The following is an 18,363-nucleotide window of genomic DNA, read 5'->3' as shown; positions in this document are numbered from 1 at the left end:
TAGACCAATAACAGGTCCTGAAATTGAGGCAGTAATTAATAGCCTACCAACCAAAAAAAGTCCAGGACCAGATGGATTCACAGCCAAATTCTACCAGAGGTACAAAGAGGGGCTGGTACCATTCCTTCTGAAATGATTCCAATCAATAGAAAGAGAGAGAATCCTCCCTAACTCATTTTATGAGGCCAGCATCATCCTGATACCAAAGCCTGGCAGAGACACAACAAAAAAAGAGAATTTTAAGCCAATACCCCTGATGAACATCGATACGAAAATCCTCAATAAAATACTGGCAAACCAAATCCAGCAGCACAACAAAAAGCTTATCCACCACAATCAAGTTGGCTTCATCCCTGGGATGCAAGGCTGGTTCAGCATACACAAATCAATAAATGTAATCCATCACATAAACAGAACCTATGACAAAAACCACATGATTATCTCAATAAATGCAGAAAAGGCCTTCGACAAAATTCAGCAGCCCTTCATGCTAAAAACACTCAATAAACTAGGTATTTATGGAATGTATCTCAAAATAATAAGAGCTATTTATGACAAACCCACAGTGAATATCATACTGAATGGGCAAAAACTGGAAGCATTCCCTTTGAAAACTGGCAAAAGACAAGGATGCCCTCTTTCACCACTCCTATTCAACATAGTAATGGAAGTTCTGGCCAGGACAATCAGGCAAAAGAAAGAAATAAAGGGTATTCAACTAGGAAGAGAGGAAGTCAAATTCTCTCTGTTTGCAGAAGACATGATTGTATATTTAGAAAACCCCATCATCTCAGCCCAAAATCTCCTTAAGCTGATAAGCAACTTCAGCAAAGTCTCAGGATACAAAATCAATGTGCAAAAATCACAAGCATTCCTATACACCAATAAGAAACAAACAGAGAGCCACATCATGAGAGAACTCCCACTCACAACTACTACAAAGAGAATAAAATACCTGGGAATCCAACTTACAAGGGATGTGAAGGACCTCTTCTAGGAGAACTACAAACCACTGCTCAACGAAATAAAAGAGGACACAAACAAATGGCATTCCCCACTTAATAAATGGTGTTGGGAAAACTGGCTAGCCATATGTAGAAAGCTGAAACTGGATCCCTTCCTTACACCTTATACAAACATTAACTCACGATGGATTAAAGACTTAAATGTAAGACCTAAAAACATAAAAACCATAGAATAAAATATAGGCAATACCATTCAGGACATAGGCATGGGCAAAGACTTCATGACTAAAACACCAAAAGCAATGGCAACCAAAGCCAAAATTGACAAACGGGATCTAGTTAAACTAAAGAGCTTCTGCACAGCAAAAGAAACTATCAGCAGAGTGAACAGGCAACCTACAGAATGGGAGAAAATTTTTGCAATCTATCCATCTAACAAAGGGCTAATATCCAGAATCTACAAAGAACTTAAACAAATTTACAAGAAAAAAACAAACAACTCCATCAAAAAATGGGCAAAGGATATGAACAGACACTTCTCAAAAGAAGACATTTATGCAGCCAACAGACATATGAAGAAATGCTCATCATCACTGGTCATTAGAGAAATGCAAATCAAAACCACAATGAGATACCATCTCACACCAGTAGAATGGCGATCATTAAAAAGTCAGGAAAGAGAAGATGCTGGAGAGGATGTGGAGAAATAGGAATGCTTTTACTCTGTTGGTGGGAGTGTAAATTAGTTTACCCATTGTGGTAGATGGTGTGGTAATTCCTCAAGGATCTAGAACTAGAAATACCATTTGACCCAGCAATCCCATTACTGGGTATATACCCAAAGGATTATAAATCATGCTACTATAAAGACATGTGCACATGTATGTTTATTGCAGCATTATTCACAATAGCCAAGACTTGGAACCAACCCAAATGCCCATCAATAATAGACTGGATAAAGAAAATGTGGCGCATATATACCATGGAATACTATGGAACCATAAAAATGGATGAGTTCATGTCCTTTGCAGGGACATGGATGAAGCTGGAAGCCATCATTCTCAGCAAACTATCACAAGGACACAAAACCAAACACTGCATGTTCTCACTCATAAGTGGGAGCTGATCAATGAGAACACATGGACACAGGGAGGAGAACGTCACACACCAGGGCCTGCTGGGGGGTGGAGGTGCTGGGGGAGGGATACCATTAGGAGAAATACATAATGTAAATTATTAGTTGAGGGTGCAGCAAACCAACATGGCACATGTATACCTATGTAACAAACCTGCACGTTGTGCACATGTACCCCAGAACTTAAAGTATTTTAAAAAAGAAAAAAAAAGGATACAAGGGAAAGTTAGGAGAAATAGAACATTGAATCTGACAAAGCCTGAAACATCCAACGTGAAACATCCAACATCCTGCAGAGACCTGAAGTTGCAGTCAGGTTTCAGGGATAAATGCAACAGCATTCCAACTACTGTGCTGCTCTCACACAGGGCAACTGGTTATCCCATCACAGAAGTGGCAGTCCACGACACCACTAACCTACTCTAGCAGCTGTTATTTATCCAACAAACATTGATTGAACCTATCCTGTGTACCAGGCACCGTGGTGAACAGACTGTAGTAAGCAAAATAGCCCTGGTCCTTGCCCTTAACCAGATGACAGTCACATAAAGGAGACAACAACAAACAGGCAAAGCAATAAACAGGCATGTCATTTTACAATGAAAAAAGTTCTAGAAAATGGTGAGCAGGGTAACCCAGTTCATTTGTTTGTTTATTCATCCCGTTATTCACTAACTCTTATGAACCCATACTCTGACTGGATTAGGCATCAGAGAAATGGCAGAGAATAAGAAGAGATAAGCACTTCTGCCTTCATAGAATGGGGAAGACAGACAAGGATCATATAAGTAAATAAAATATGTAGTCATCCAAATGCTATCGGTTGTAGAAGAGAAAACTCATTTGGTTGTGGGGAAAGGAGTTCTGGAGAGGGGATTACTATTTTAAAGGGGATGGTGAGGGAAGACTATCCCGAAAAAGTGTCGTTTGAACTAACACCTAAAGGAAGTAAGAAAGCAAGTCATGTGATTATCTGCAGGAAAAGTGTTCCAGGAGGCGGAACAGCAAAAGCAAAGGCCTGAGACAGAATCTTGCCTTGTGTATTTGAAGAGCAGCAAGGAGGCCAATATGGCAGAGTGAGCAAAGAAGGGAATCATAGAATATAAGGACAGAGATGTGGCAGAGAGCTGGATCATGGTGGGGCCTGTGGTCACTAGACAGACTTTGTGTTTTCTTTAAGTGAGATGGGGAGGCTTTGGGGTTTTGAGCAAGGGAAGGAAATGAGCTGTCCTGGTTATTCTTCATAATGTAGATCCTGCCAAGATCAACTCATCGCTCTGTCTACTTTCTATTTCCACCAGTGTAAAACACAAAGTCTATTTCCTAGCTCCTGTTCCTGTCAGCCCCTCACTCTCTATTTCCTAACTCCTTCCTGCTATCCACTTTTGACTGTCTACTTCCTATTCCTGCCACTGTGGAGCCCTGACTGTGCTAGTTCTTAGCTCCCACTGTCAACTCCTGACTTCATCTATTTCCTAGCTCCTGCCACTGTCCAGTTCTCACTCTGTCTACTTCATAAGTCCTGACACTATCGACTTCTGACTCTACTTCCTAATTCCCACCACTGAAATTCCTACATCTTTCTGTTTCCTAACTTCTGCCACTATCAATCCTAACTCCCTCTAATCTCCACTCAACTCTATAACTTCTGTTTACTTATGACTTCCACTACCTTGTGGCTCCTGCCCACTGCTTTCTCTGCTCTCAAATTCTGGCAACCTTATCCTAGGGGTCTTTTTCTATATGTATCATATGCAAAGCACACCAGACTCCAAATCCTGTAGGTTGACTGAATACTCTTCAGTTTAGCACATCCTGTAGGCAGAGCTGTTACAGCAAGCTGGCCATCTACTTGATCACTAGGCAAACAAAGAAAGCTGTCTCTGGCTCAGGTGCAAAACACAACCAAGCCACTGTGTTCCCAAGGCCCCTGCATGACAGTATTGGCTTGAAGAGCTGCTTGGTTAGCTCCTCAGAAGTGACTGTGGGCACTACAGATCCCTACACTCTCATGTCCAAAACAATAGCACCAGACCTAGGTCTCTTCCATCCCAAGAGGTTGTTCTTATTATACCCCTAGGATTTGAATCGTATCTAAAAGCATCCACTCCACCCTTACTCAAAAAGTATTTCTCAAACTAGTCTGTTACTAAGACTGAAAACTCACTATCAGAGGTTCACTCCCTTGTAATGAGGCCTTACCATTTCAAAGAACCTAATTTTAAATTTACTCACTCACAAGACAAACAAAAAAGCCACCAGATCTTCAAAGAGCTCAATCCCGAACATGTCTGAGATAAAAAACCCTATAAAGCAGAATGAGAACCCTGGTTACCTAAATCAATAGGGACACAAAAGCAGGAAATTCTGAAGCCCCTGGGACAAATTTTGCTGCCTTAATTTTTCCACTGAGGTCCTACACCATCATCATTCCATGTCATCAAGTTCATCTTCCATCAGTCACCTATTGGTCCCCTCCCATGTGCTGAACACCAAGTCTCGGGGATGATTGCTGAGGGGAGCTGTGCTGCTAGAAAAGTTTTGTGGGGCATCAGCAGCAGCCACTTAGAAGATGAGCAGAATTGTTTAATTCTCGTTGACTCTTTTCTCCTAACACTTAATGTGTTTAGAATTTTCTTGGACATTGCCTCAAGTCTAGTAAAATCAAAGAGTTCAGGACCTTGTTGACAAAGCCTAACCTTTCCATACAGTTTGACTTGCAAGGTTGTGTTTGCTTGCTTTGAACAGATGAATCAAGTTTGCATGAGAGAACATGCATTCTGCTTCCTAGGTAGATGATGGCTAATGCCACATAGGAGCTCTTAATAAGGTAACCAGCCTATGCTTCATGAAAACCTCTCCTGCAGGGCTTAATCAATCAAAGACTGAGGCATCTGAAGCCCTGAATAATTTCCCCTGGGGTAGAGCACAAAAGCTGATGTAACTGCGCGTGCTGGCTGTCGCATAAAGCAAGTGGTTATTTCACTTCTGCTAAGTGGAAAGAAGTAGAGGAAGAGAGAGGGTGGGGAAAAGGAGTTGGAAGAGGGGAGAGACAGAGAAATGCTAACAAACGTATGGTAGGTGCAAGGAGTTATACTTAACCTTGAAAAGAATAATGAGGCGCACATGAGAAAAAATACAGAATCGCTTTTTTGAATTCAGATCTTAGTGAGACTAATTGAAATGGAGAATTAAGGGGAAAGCAAGATGGAGAAGATTCCTCAGTGCCTATAACGATAATATTGTTGGGGGAGGTTCCATTCTCTGAATAAAATGTATAAAATAAATAAATAAAAAGCATTTCTCCCCTTTATTGTTCAGGGATATTTCTTCCACCAAATTGCAGGCCCTGCCGAGCTATGGCCTAGAGTCCATTCAGACGCTAATTGCCACGTCATCCCATTCTCTAAAAAAATTGCCATCGAGAGAAAAATTTGCCAATCTCCTGGAAGCCACGTTGACTTACCCCAGCCACTGCTGTGCTTTTAGAAACTTGCCAACAAAAGAGTAAGTAAAAAACAAAAGGTAAAGCCTACCCAAGCTGTGGCAGAAATTCAGATTTCCAAGTAGTCAATGAGTAGACAGCTCCACTCCCCTTCACTCCCTGCCTTCTCGGCCAACTCCATAGACATGGGGTCACTTTCAAATAGATAAGGAGAAAACAAACTGTTCTGTTTCCTTGTGGAAACTGCTGCCAAATAGTTGATTCACCCTGAAGCTAGAAGACCTTTGTAGCCAATTCTGGGTATCCTGAATTAGAGGCCATTTTAGCATTTGCAGAATGGAGTACAAAACTGGCATCTCAAAGGATTTGTTCTAATCCTTATCAGAGAGTATCATTTTTTTAAGCGGAGGAAGAAGCTTCAGGATGGCAAAACGTACCTAATGTTTTAATCTTTAATTTAAAAATGGACACAAAACACTACAGAAGGTTTGCAAAACTATTTCTCTCCTAGTAGACAAACATCTTCTATTTCAGAACAGAATTACAGCTAAAGATAAGCTTAGTATGGGAACAGAAAGGGAATGAGCTCCTGGACGGTTTGCATCCAGTGGTCGGTATCGTACTGATTCCGTTCATCCAGGGTCGGGGACACGGTGGCTGAATTTCATTCTTTCCTCAGAGCATTGTTTGCCAGACTTTTTTTTTGACTGAGATGCATAGTAACAAACACTTTTGTATTACAACCCAGTACATGTCACATATGTAACAGAAATAAAGCAGAGTGATACTTACTTTTTAATATGTAATATGCTGATATTTTCTTGTTTATTTCACTCTATTTTATGTTTTTTTTATTTTTAATGCCAGTCTTGATGCACTCTATTGCTTTCATGACCCACCAATGGGTCACACAACTTACAGTTGGGATAACACTGCCCTAAAGCGTTATTATTGCAGCCTACGGAGATAGGCTCTATTCAGTTCATCGGTTAAGGCACTAAGAGAGTGACACCAGATGCTGCTGTCTTTGTTTGGAATCAACCAAAATGAATTATTTATAATCAACCAGTATGCATTATTTGTACCTTGCATATAGGAGGTTCAGCTCCACCTGAGGCTTTTGGGATAGCTGTGAAGATAAAACACTTGCTGTATTCAGAGTCATGCAGCATTAACTGAGCTTCAAAAACATTAACTGAGCACTCACTATGTTCCAAACACTGTGTGAAAGCCTGAAGGTACAAAGATAAGTCACAGACAGCTGTATGGGGGCAACACACAAGAGAGCCAATATTTAAGTCCAACATAGCAAATGTTATGACAGATCTGAGAACAGAACAGAGTGTTCTGAGAGCACTGAGGAAGAGTTTGTTAATGGTAGCAGGGATTATGGAAGGCTTCCTGACGGAAGTGATTTATGCTGAGTCTTGAAGAACAGGCAGGAGTTGTCTAGACAGAGTGAGAAAAAGCACGCAAAGAAGATAGAATGGCTCATGTGAAGACACAAAGTCAAGAGACGGTAGAGGGAACTCTCTCAGAAAAAGTGAAACATGGACACATGGAGGAAGATGAAACAGAAGAGGAAGCCAAGGAGATGTGGGCCATGATGATCAGAGGGCCAGGTCCAGTTGTTTAGAGGATGGGGAGCCGTGAAGACTTTGAAGCAAGATTACTCAAATTTGCTTTTATAAAATACCACTTTGCAGCAAGGAGGATGGTTTGGAGGTGAGCAAAACTGGTGAGAGTCCAGTTAGGAAAAGGATAGAGATATTGGTTTATGATAAAGCTGATTCTGGATACCCACATTTTGTGGCAAAGAAATCACATCCCTTCCTGAAATTACTGGCATGTGAAAATTTTAGTTCAGGGATTTTTATTCCAGTAGGTGAAAGAGACAAAATATTCCTGCAAGGAATTGTCTCATGTATTGGAGAATAATAATACATAGAAATGTCCAATTTGAATTGCCTCATTTCTCCTTCCTCATCAGTAAAGGTTGAGGCCCTCACAGCCTGCTCTCTTTTCCCATTTTTCTTTTTTTCTTGGCAGGGGTAGGGGGTCTTGGTTATTTTCATTTATTGACCTGAATAATGGGTACATAGCTGATCATTCTGTGAGAAATCATTGAGCTGTACATTCAGGTTTTACCTGCTTTCTGTGTGTTACAATTTAATTTTCTGATGTTTTACAAACTGCTATTACAATGTAAGTCTATTTGAAACTTATGAAAAGGAAAATAGGCAAATGTTATATATCTTTTCTGGTTGCGGCCTTGTACCCCACTGCCCTCAGGGAACCTTGATCTGACTTCACCAAGTAGCCTTTTGGAATTAGCCCCTTCTGAGCCTGTCCTTTTCCATCATGTCCAAATTCTTAATGAATGCAGTTGATAAACCTTGTAATAATGTGTCAACAGCATGATACTTCTTGCATAGAATATGCATGAACTGTGTAGAAACAATGCATTGTCCCATCAGAGAAGATGCAAATTTCATTCTCTATAAAAACAAAGATGGACTGTCATGAGGATGCCATCAGGGCAGTGAATATGAGGAGAGAAGAAATAAGAGACAATCAAGGACATTTGTAATTATGAAGAAACCACTGTTTTTTTTTCTGTACACCTCCTCTGTGGACAACCACTATTTTTTGATTCAACTTTTATTTTAGTTACAGGGGGTACATGTACCACTTTGTTACATGAGTATATTGCATCCAGGAAGTAAGCATAATACTCAATAGGTAGTTTTCAACCCATGCCTCCCTCCTTCCCTGCCCCCTCTAGTATTCTGCAGCACTTGTTGTTCCCATGTTTCTGTTCATATGTCCCCAGTGTTTAGCTCCCTCTTATAAGTGAGAACATGCAGTATTTGGTTTTCTTATCCTGAATTAATTCACTTAAGATTATGGCTTCCAGCTCCATCCATGTTGCTGCAAAAGACATTATTTTTTATGGCTACATAGAATTATATTGTATATATGTACCACATTTTCTTTTTTTTTTTTTTTTTGAGACGGAGTCTCGCTCTGTCGCCCAGGCTGGAGTGCAGTGGTGCGATCTCTGCTCACTGCAAGCTCCACCGCCTCCCGGGTTCATGCCATTCTCCTGCCTCAGCCTCCCTAGAAGCTGGGACTACAAAGCACCCGCCACCACGCCCGGCTAATTTTTTTGTATTTTTAGTAGAGACGGGGTTTCACGGTGTTCGTCAGGATGGTCTCGATCTCCTGACCTCGCGATCCGCCCGCCTCAGCCTCCCAAAGTGCTGGGATTACAGGTGTGAGCCACCGTGCCCGGCCTGTACCACATTTTCTTTATACAATCCAGGCACCCAGGTTGATTCCATGCCTTTGTTATTGTGAATAGCAGAGCAATGACATACAAGTGCATGTGTCTTTTTGGTATAATGATCTATTTCATTGGGTATACACTGAGTAATGAAATTCCTGAGTTGAATAGTAGCTCTGTTTTAAGTTCTGTTAGAAACCTCCAAACTGATTTCCACAGTGGACGAACTAATTTACACTCCCATCAACAGTGTATGAGCGTTCCCTTTTCTCAAACTGTAAAAATCCTAGAAGAAAACCTAGGAAATACCCTTCTTGACATCAGCCTTGGTAAGGAATTTTTAGCTAAGTCCTCAAAAGCAATTGCAATGAAAACAAAAATTGACAAGTGGGACCTAATTAAACTACAGAGCTTCTGCACAGCAAAAGAAACTATCAACAGAGTAAACAGACAACCTACAGGATGGGAAACAATACTCACAAACTATGCATTTGACAAAGGTCTAATATTCAGAATCTATAACAAACTTAAACAAATCAACAAGCACAAAAATAAATAACCCCATTAAAAAGTGGGCAAAGGGCATGAATAGAACAGCATTTTTTCATATGTTTGTTGGCTGCTTGTATGTCTTCTAAAGAAAAAATGTTCATCATCACTAATCATCAGAGAAATGCAAATCAAAACCACAATGAGAAAAACAACAGATGCTGGCAAGGCTGTGGAAGAAAAGGGAATGCTTATATCCTATTTCTTTACTCATTTGTATCTCCCTTAAATTTCATCCCTAGGTAAGTGCTCCCTCAGGTAAGAACAGGCCTCATTTTATTTTATTGGTATTTCTCCAATTTCCATAGGCTAAACTTCTTAGAGGGAAAGATGGAGGAGTAGGGAGCACCCACATATGTTTCTGCACATAAGAAAAAATAACCTGAAATTCACATCATGATGTCAGGTCCGGCATCTTCAAATCCTTAAAAAAAAAAGTGCCCAGTTACAATTCAAAACCATGAACACAGAATGATTATTTGTTAAGGCCAATGTGGAAAGGAGAGTGGTAAGGAGCAAACCTTAATATGCCATAAAAGTAGCTTTTAGTAATCATTGAAAAATTCTTGATTCAATATGACAAATTTAAGTTTTTTCATCTCTAGTGCCCACACAAAATGCTTAGTATTCAGAAGCATTTTATCTAAGCTGGAAGCACTCTAATGACAATTCAGAAGCCTTTAGTCTCTCCTCAGGAAGCATTTCAGTTAGGACAATGGTGCAGAACAAGATGCTGGTGTAATAGGTAAAGAATTTGCATGAACAAAGCATAAATAGATGCACAATCAGGTTTAGCTTGAAGACCAAAAGCTCAAATGCTTTTTTTAACCTCTTCTCTTTCAGACAGAATTTTTCACTTTCCATTTCTGAAAACTTTTCCAAACAATGTGAAAGCACAGTAAGGAAACTGGATAATAAAACATTGTAAGTATTTGCATGCAAGGAAACTCAGAAGTCATATCTTGTTCTGTGTGTACCTTATTATCAGCATCAATTTTTTCTTTTGATACGATCTTGGTTCGGGAGCTGTTGCAAAGCATCTTTAAATAGTTTTAAAATGGGAATTTTTTCTTTGCAATTGACATCAAGTTGATCAAGCATCTCTTTCAACTGTTTAAAAAACTATTTTGAAATGTTCCTTAATATTTATTCCAAAATTATATTAAAGCCTCCTCAAAAATTAAAACTTTGCAGGTATTTTGATGTCACCAAAGGCTGATATAACTGATAGCTTCATTTGTAAGAATTTCCCCTAGTCACATGGTCAACATTCCACAAAGATTAACTCATTGCAAATGTAGCTTAAAAGTAGCCACTTCCCTTAAAGGAGACTTAGGCTACCTCAACAACTATGCTCCTGGGCTTAAAATTAGTCTTCATGGTATCGCTAACATACACTGGATGGAAGCTACACTGCTGTTTTACTGACTAACTTTTAACACTTTTCTGCTATAAATGCTGGCTGCCTTGGCATCTCACTTATCTTCAGCTGTGAAACAGCATGCCTCAGAAGATAATCCCAGTGTCCCTATGGCTCCTTTACTAAGATTTAGATTTTATGATGCCCCCATGAGTCCTCCAGACCACAAAACTAGAGGTCCCTCTGAGATACTTCGCCAAACTCTTTCTGAAATTTTCTCCTCTTTCCTTTTCCTATCAGTCTCCAAGTTAGACAGATGCTTCAGGGTGACGTGGTAGAATGACCCTGGACTTTGGGGTTCCATTCCAAGGATATGAATCCTTGGAAGTAACCTTCCTATAACACTGAGTATCACTGGCAAAATGTATCCTTTTTGAGACCTTTCTCCTCATCTGTAAGGAACAGCAGAAATACCATTTGGCTTTCAGAACCATGAGAATGAAGGAAGTTGCTTAGCAATGTGACAACACCAAGGGTAAATAAGTATTACTGTCTCCTTCTTTTCCTTTTCTCGCAGTAGGTCTGGCACCCATATCCTCCAGTGGCCTTTTCTTCTCCCTTCCCACCATCTTACTCAGTATTCTATCAGTAACCTTCTATGTAACTCTTTTGCAACCACATGACTTTATTCTTATCAACAAGAAAACATTTATGGGTATAGTTAATAATAGCACCAAGGAGTGGTTTGAGGGGAAGGAAGACTTTAAACCATCCTCCATATAATCCTCACCAGTCCTCACCGTAAACCTTCCCAAATGAGCATAAATAACCTTAAGTTTGCTACGCTATCACTGCTTTAAGACAAGTCCCTAATCTCTAGCATCTTCAAAACTAACCGAAATTAACATAAAATCTAAGTACAAACAGCATTCTCCTTGTGAAAGCATTTTATGCTAAATCTCCTACCTCCTCCCTTCCACCAGATAGCCATTCCTCAGGGCCTAGAGTTTAGAAATTCTACAGCCAGCCACTAAGCCTTACCTGTTCTCCCCAAGATAATGCATCCTTACCTCTATGGCTGGCCTTATTGTCCTCCTAAAATTCCCATCTTTTCTCCTTTCTTTCTTGTGACTGGAGCAGCGGTACTTCAGCTCTCCTTCCTCTGATTCAATATTACTAAGCCCATGTGAGTCCATTCATACTCCCTGCATAGCCTCCAATACTAAAGACAGCTCCGTGCTGGGCTTTGTCAATAAGCATCATGCTGCCCTCAGAAGCCACCCCAGGACACAAATGTAAGTAACGGCAGGTGGGCATCACCAGGGAGAAAAATTGCTAGACATATGCCCAGTAGGGCAAAAAAAAGAAAGGACAAAGGACCAGACAGCAAGAGGAAGTGAGAAAACATGTTTGACTTCTTACTGATATAAATTTAATCAGAAATCATGGCAGAATTTTTAGAAGTTTTACAATAGTGCTTCTAAGAACGGAAGTAGTTTTGATAAGGGGAAAGGAGTAAAGGAAATCAGGAACAGTTGGAAAGTTTTCACCTAATTTAACAAAGACTATTATTTTGTATGAATCATCTAGAGAGCTTACTTAAAATGCAAATTCCTGGGCTCTGCCTCTAGAGATTTTTTGTTCAGGGTTTGGAAAGCCAGGAGTCTGCATTTTAACAAACACCCTGGTGATTCCGATGGAGCTGATTCAAGGACCACACTATGAAAAACAATGAGAGTGAAGTTAGGGGAAAGGTCTCTGAGCTGTGGTTATGAAGACCTCATGCTGCTACTGTCACTATCCCCGAGAGACCTTGGACAAGTCACTTACCTCCTTTAATCTTGGTTTCCTTACCAATAAAATGAAAGGATTCAATGAGATGGTCTTTAAAAATGTTTTTTTTTTTTTGGAGACAGAATTTCAGTCTGTCACCCAGGCTCGAGTGCAGTGGCACAATCTCAGCTCACTGCAACCTCCGCCTCCTGCGTTCAAGCTATTCTCCTGCCTCAATCTCCCAAGCAGATGGGATTACAGGTGCATGCCACCATGCCCAGCTAATTTTTGTATTTTTGGTAGAGACAGGGTTTTGCCATGTTGGCCAGACTGGTCCAAACTCCTGACTTCAGGTGATCTGCCTGCCTCAGCCTCCCAAAGTGCTGGGATTACAGGTATGAGCCACCGTGCCTGGCCTTAAAACCTTTCTAATGCTAAGAAATTAATGATCTATTTTCTTTAATAGTTCTTTATAACCATCTTCTCCCTTTAAAGATTAAAAACATGGTAATTATATTTATGTCTATGAGAAGAGGACAAACAAATATGCTGGTTACAACAATATTTAATAATAAAACACGGGAGGTTCCTATGCGGTCTTCTGTACATAGCAGCAGCCCTTCTCTAGTTCCAAATTGGGCTTCACAATACTCTAACATATTTTCAGAGTCTCAGGTCACAGATCTTTTTCTTTTTTAAAATCTGTGTTCTTTCCCTTCAGTATTGTATTCTTCCAATTTATTATTTCCTCCACTCACTGAACTAGGTATGCACTTAAAATACAAAACATGAGAAGTTAGCTTTCGAAAGTAGAGAAAAAGATCCTTTTAGTGTGTTAGAACCATAAGGTTCCTCATGTATTGTACAAAAATGTATTATAAATACATATATGTAATGGCCTTGACAGAAAAAAAATATGCCCATTTCTCCAGTTCCTAAGATTGTATTAGCAGAAGATGGGTAAAAACAAAAATGTTTGTTGAGCCTACAGGCATCATGCTGTGTGCTCACTGTCTCTGTATTCTCTTAATTCCTTTCAGAGCTAGAATCATCCTGGTTTAGAATTATTCACTCTACAAACATTTACTGAATGAACACTCTGAGCCAAAACTGTGCTAGGCACTGGGATTTCAGAAATGAGTAAAACCTAGTCCTCTGTTTTCAAGAAGTGAATAGACAATTAAAGAAGATAGACATGCATCATCACTTAATTGCAATATGTTTTGATAATTGCAATTGTACTAAGTTCAGCTCTGGCAGGAGGATAAATAATACTTGGGGAGTATAATCAAGAAAGCCTTCATAGAAGAGCTTATCTTTACAGATGAGGAGGAATTCACCAGAGAGATGAGGAAAGGAAGAAAATTCTAGGCAGAAGTATGTACAAAGACAGAGGAGCGAAACAGTAGAACTTATTCAGAGAGCTACAAGTCATTTTATGTGACCAAAGAGAAGGTTGCCCAAGGGAGCTGCAAGAGCTAATTTTAAGAATCCCTAATATTGATTGCTTCAAGAATTATTCTAAACATTCTACATGTATGAATGCATTCAATTCTTAGCACAACTGTAACATAGAAGGTATGATTATTATCCCTACTTGGCAAATAAAGAACTTGAGGCACACAGATATTAATTAACTCTCCCGGGATTACACAGCCTGTAAGAGCCGTGCTAGAACTGGGTCCTGGAAGTCTCGCTCCAGAGCCCATTCTCTGAATTCTGCAGCACTACTGCTTCTTAGAGATGAGGTTGGAGAGATAGGCAGAACCCAGACCAACGAGGGCCTTGGAAGTCATCACAATGAGTTTGGATTTTTATCTCATAGCCAATGAGAGCCTGGGGCAGGTTTGAGTTCAGTGAGTGAAATTAGTAACTTTGCTTTTGGGAAAGGCCGTTCTAGAAGGTACATACAAATGGACTAGGGAGAGGGCTAAGATAGAAGAAAGGATATCAGGAAGAAAACTAATTGCTCCATAAGAAAGGACAAAAACCCGGGCCGGGCCAGTGGCTCATGCCTGTAATGCCGAGGCGGGTGGATCACAAGGTCAGGAGATGGAGGCCATCCTGGCCAACATGGTGAAACCCCATTTCTACTAAAAATGCAAAAAATTAGCTGGGGGTGGTGGTGTGTGCGTGTAGTCCCAGCTACTCGGGAGGCTGCGGCAGGGGAATCGTTTGAACCTGGGAGGCAGAGGTTGCAGTGAGCCGAGATTGTGCCACTGCACTCCAGCCTGGTGACAGACCCAGACTCCGTCTCAAAAAGAAAAAAAAAAAAAAAAGAGAAAGCAGAAAAAACCCCAACTAGGAAGGTGATCAGTGGGTTGAGAAAGGGGAGTGGCAATAGGAAGGCGTTCTTGTTCACTAGGACAATATCCTCTTAAGCCTCCCTCTGTCTTTGGACTCAGCCCTAAAGAGCAATAGCAATGTTTTCACCATCTCTTCTTCCTCTTGTTCACAACTATATTCTTCCTCTGCTCCTAAATTTCTTTTCTTTTTTTTTTTTTTTAGACGGAGTCTCGCTCTGTCGCCCGGGCTGGAGTGCAGTGGCCGGATCTCAGCTCACTGCAAGCTCCGCCTCCCGGGTTCCTGCCATTCTCCTGCCTCAGCCTCCCGAGTAGCTGGGACTACAGGCGCCTGCCACCTCACCCGGCTAGTTTTTTTTTGTATTTTTAGTAGAGACGGGGTTTCAGCATGTTAGCCAGGATGGTCTCGATCTCCTGACCTCGTGATCCGCCCGTCTCGGCCTCCCAAAGTGCTGGGATTACAGGCTTGAGCCACCGCGCCCGGCCCTAAATTTCTAATAATCTATCCTTGGTTTCTATTTCTCGATTGGACTATTTGATTAGCCAGGGACTTAAATGCAAACAAGTCCACCAGTAGCAAATGACTTTCAATAACATGAGCCTTCCATTTGTGTTCTACTACATACAAACAGCTTGGTAGCAGTTTGGTTGGCAACTAAATGAGAGATAAATAGCTAAGAAAATGACAAGAAAGGATTATTTTAGATTTACCAAGCATACATTGTCTTTCTAAACTTGTTTTCGAAAGAAAATCATCCTTTTTAAACAGTTTCATTAAGTTTTTGCATCAATGTTTTATATATATATGTATATATACACACACATATATAATATATACATATATAAAACAACATATTTATATATACATATGTATATATGCATGTATATACATACATATGTATATATGCATATATATGTACATGTGTATATATGCGTATATGTATACACATGTGTGTATATATGTATGTATATATGTATATATACATATATGTGTGTAGATACATGTATATATAGTCTAATGGCTTTTCATTCCCTTCTTAAGGAACTCCTACATCAAATCAGAGTTCTCAAATAATTTAACAAACGTAAGGCTGAGGCGATTATGGATTTGTTTCCTTTTGTTTCTTTGGCTTTAAAGAAACATAATTCTTGAATTTTTTTAATACTCAGAGAAAATCTCTTACATCAAGCCAATAATTCTTCTTACAGTTATTCTGCCATGCTTGCTGAGAGTGAACTGAGTGGCTGGGACTATGAATATGGTTTCTGCTTACCCAAGACACCCCGATGTGCTCCTGAACCAGATGCTTTTAATCCCTGTGAAGATATTATGGGCTATGACTTCCTTAGGGTCCTGATTTGGCTGATTAATATTCTAGCCATCATGGGAAACATGACTGTTCTTTTTGTTCTCCTGACAAGTCGTTACAAACTTACAGTGCCTCGTTTTCTCATGTGCAATCTCTCCTTTGCAGACTTTTGCATGGGACTCTATCTGCTGCTCATAGCCTCAGTTGATTCCCAAACCAAGGGCCAGTACTATAACCATGCCATAGACTGGCAGACAGGGAGTGGGTGCAGCACTGCTGGCTTTTTCACTGTATTCGCAAGTGAACTTTCTGTCTACACCCTCACCGTCATCACTCTAGAAAGATGGCACACCATCACTTATGCTATTCACCTGGACCAAAAGCTGCGATTAAGACATGCCATTCTGATTATGCTTGGAGGATGGCTCTTTTCTTCTCTAATTGCTATGTTGCCCCTTGTGGGTGTCAGCAATTACATGAAGGTCAGTATATGTTTCCCCATGGATGTGGAAACCACTCTCTCACAAGTCTATATATTAACCATCCTGATTCTCAATGTGGTGGCCTTCATCATAATTTGTGCTTGCTACATTAAAATTTATTTTGCAGTTCAAAACCCAGAATTAATGGCTACCAACAAAGATACAAAGATTGCTAAGAAAATGGCAATCCTCATCTTCACGGATTTCACCTGCATGGCACCTATCTCTTTTTTTGCCATCTCAGCTGCCTTCAAAGTGCCTCTTATCACAGTAACCAACTCTAAAGTTTTACTGGTTCTTTTTTATCCCATCAATTCTTGTGCCAATCCATTTCTGTATGCAATATTCACTAAGACATTCCAAAGAGATTTCTTTCTGTTGCTGAGCAAATTTGGATGCTGTAAACATCGGGCTGAACTTTATCGAAGGAAGGATTTTTCAGCTTATACCTCCAACTGCAAAAATGGCTTCACTGGATTAAATAAGCCTTCTCAGTCCACCTTGAAGCTGTCCACATTGCACTGTCAAGGTACAGCTCTCCTAGACAAGACGTGCTACACAGAGTGTTAACTGTTACATCAGCAACTGCATTATCGAATTGTTTTTAAGCCTGTAAAAAAAAAATTACCTGTACCAGTAATTTTAACATAAAGGGTTGGATTTAGGAAATTATTTATTTTTAGGTACATTGGGCAAGAGACCTCTACCTAGCAGAAAGTGTAGTCTATGACCACTGCCATACTAAAAACTATTTGTCATTGCTATAGGGCATCAATACACAAGTTGAGAGCGTTTAGAAATCTTTATAGAAATTTTGCCACAGTAATTTTGTCTGATGAATCTATTAAAAACCTGAGGAGGTATTTTGCATATCTTTTTTTCATTTTGTAATTTGTATGGCATTCCATAAAATATTAGTTCATAACAGATTAGAAATTTAACTGGCCTTTTTCCTCAGGTAGTTTGAAAAACACACTCTAGAGATGCACTGTCCAATCTGGTAGCCACTGGCCACATGTGGCTAAATTAAAATTAAATAAAATGAAAAGTGAAGTTTCTCAGTTGCACTAGCCACGTTTCAAGTTCTCAATAGCTACATGTGACTAGTGGTTACCATACTGGACAGCACAGACACAGAATATTTTCACCACCACGTAAAGTTCTATTTGTTCTATTATAGAGACTTTTATCTATCCCCTATCTGGATTCTACTTATTTATAATTTAAGGTAAACATCTAAAAGCACATTTCAGCCTATCTGCTTAATGAAACATTAAGCTGTAGACTGTAAACTCCTCGTGAGTAGGAACCCTGTCTCAGTCCATTTTGTTTTCCTGCTTCCTACCTCAAGATCTTGGCAATGGTACACTACAAATGTGCTGAATTAGAATTACTCTGAAGTTATGAAACATATAATGAAAACAATTTTTTCTAGAGCTTATATTTTTATTTGAATGAAATAAAATGTTTAAATATTTAAAAATAATTGTTTCATCTTTTCTATCCTTTGGAGAGTATAGGAAAATATATTCAGTATTTGCTAGAAGTCTTATAGGACAACAAAACCATGGTTTTAACTACAGTGTTTTTTGTATGCTCCTTTGACTTTTTTAAAGTAACTCTCATTGAAAGCTAATTCTATACCAAACATCTTGATAAATGTTATATAATTTAACCCATTTAATCTTCATAAAACTCTGTGATGTAGATATTATTCACATTTTATAGGAGAGCAAAACCTACAATTTGTCAACG

At 39.7% G+C, this 18,363-nt stretch overlaps 1 protein-coding gene across 1 annotated transcript in view; it reads left to right on the top strand.

Annotated features, from left to right (window-relative positions):
• LHCGR (luteinizing hormone/choriogonadotropin receptor) overlaps positions 1 to 18,094 on the top strand; it is a gene marked incomplete at its 5' end in the record, with an annotated part of 48,656 nt that extends 30,562 nt beyond the window's left edge. The window contains 3 exons of the mRNA XM_017868832.1: positions 5,422 to 5,607; positions 10,224 to 10,304; positions 16,026 to 18,094. Coding sequence (XP_017724321.1) covers positions 5,422 to 5,607; positions 10,224 to 10,304; positions 16,026 to 17,178 — 1,420 coding nt within the window. The remainder of the gene's footprint in view (positions 1 to 5,421; positions 5,608 to 10,223; positions 10,305 to 16,025) is intronic.
• Between the last annotated feature and the right edge of the window lie 269 nt (positions 18,095 to 18,363).

Source organism: Rhinopithecus bieti, unplaced genomic scaffold (assembly GCF_001698545.2).
Source record: "Rhinopithecus bieti isolate Rb0 unplaced genomic scaffold, ASM169854v2 scaffold_4758, whole genome shotgun sequence".
Taxonomy (NCBI): domain Eukaryota; kingdom Metazoa; phylum Chordata; class Mammalia; order Primates; family Cercopithecidae; genus Rhinopithecus; species Rhinopithecus bieti.
This window is presented reverse-complemented; position numbering and strand designations above follow the sequence as displayed.